The following is a 1,363-nucleotide window of genomic DNA, read 5'->3' on the forward strand; positions in this document are numbered from 1 at the left end:
TTTCTCTGACAGAGGGAACCCGTCACCTAGCCCCCCTGCCAGCAATGGGCACAGCAGTTCTTCAGAGCTTGTCAGAGACTCCCAGGAAGTCCTTAGCATAAACCCTCTAAGCGCACTACAGTCTGTCTTGAACAATCATTTGGGTAAAGCAAACAAGCCCAGGCCCGAAAGCATCCTCTCCCATCACACACAATCCTTCTTTTCAGAACTGAATAGAGGTTTAGAGAAACCAATTTCGGCACTCTCAGCATCTGCTGCCCTCAGGCCCAGCAATAGCTTCATGTACACAAATGACGACCAACCAATAGACTTGACAAAACACAAACACAACAAAACAAAGCCTTCCCTCTTATTGCAGTCCTCCACTCCAGTGCCCCAGAAACATGCCCTCTCTGACATTGCCGACATGGTGAAGGTTCTTCCAAAAGCCACAACTCCAAAGCCCTCAATCCCAGCGAGAGTGCCTGTCATGAAGCTGGAGACTGACGTGCGACGATTCGAAGATGTCTCCAGTGAAATGTACTCGGTTCACAAGCGTAAAGGCAGACAGTCCAACTGGAACCCCCAACATCTGCTCATCCTTCAAGCCCAGTTCACCTCCAGCCTTTTTCAGACTTCTGAGGGCAAGTATCTCCTCTCAGACCTCGGGCCTCAGGAGAGGATGCACATCTCCAAGTTCACTGGGCTTTCCATGACCACCATCAGCCACTGGCTCGCCAATGTCAAGTACCAGCTTAGGAAAACAGGAGGGACCAAGTTTTTGAAGAACATGGACACTGGCCATCCGGTCTTCTACTGCAATGACTGTGCATCGCAATTCAGAACGCCCTCTGCGTTTATATCCCACCTGGAGAACCACCTGGGTTTCCAAATCAAGGACATGAACAAACTACCCATAGAACATCCAACTAAAGTAACAGAGCCCAAACTTTCAAAGGCGCTCAATGTCCGGCCGACGGATTCACAGATCACAGAAGAGGAATCTGACTCAAAGTTCAAATGCAAGCTTTGCAGTCGGACATTTGCCAGCAATCACGCGGTCAAACTTCACTTGAGTAAAACTCACAGTAAATCCCCTGAGAATCATTCACAGTTTGTGGAAATGGACAAAGAGTAGCTTTGTTGATTTTTACTACTTGTAGTTATCTTGTTGGTAAATAACTGTAATTGTTCTGCTTTTATAAAACACGGGTCAAATTGTCTACTTTTTTTTCTTCCTTTTTTTCCATAATGTTTCAAGTAGCATTACGTAGAATGCTTAAAGTTCAACTTCAGAATCAACATTTCATCATATTAGACTAAATGGACGCACTGGCTGGGCTAGAATGAAGTGTACTGTTAGAAAATAAATAATCATAAAAAG

The 1,363-nt window shown here is 45.5% G+C and overlaps 1 protein-coding gene across 1 annotated transcript; it reads left to right on the plus strand.

Moving 5' to 3' along the window:
- Nucleotides 1-4: 4 nt before the first annotated feature.
- On the plus strand, nt 5-1,353 carry LOC107580626 (teashirt homolog 2-like; the record flags this gene model as incomplete). The annotated part of the gene is made up of 1 exon (XM_016266297.1): nt 5-1,353. A coding segment is annotated over one exon (1,113 nt), but the record flags the coding sequence as incomplete, so codon positions are not given.
- Nucleotides 1,354-1,363: the final 10 nt, after the last annotated feature.

Source organism: Sinocyclocheilus grahami, unplaced genomic scaffold (assembly GCF_001515645.1).
Source record: "Sinocyclocheilus grahami isolate Dianchi unplaced genomic scaffold, SAMN03320097.WGS_v1.1 scaffold37977.1, whole genome shotgun sequence".
NCBI lineage: Eukaryota > Metazoa > Chordata > Actinopteri > Cypriniformes > Cyprinidae > Sinocyclocheilus > Sinocyclocheilus grahami.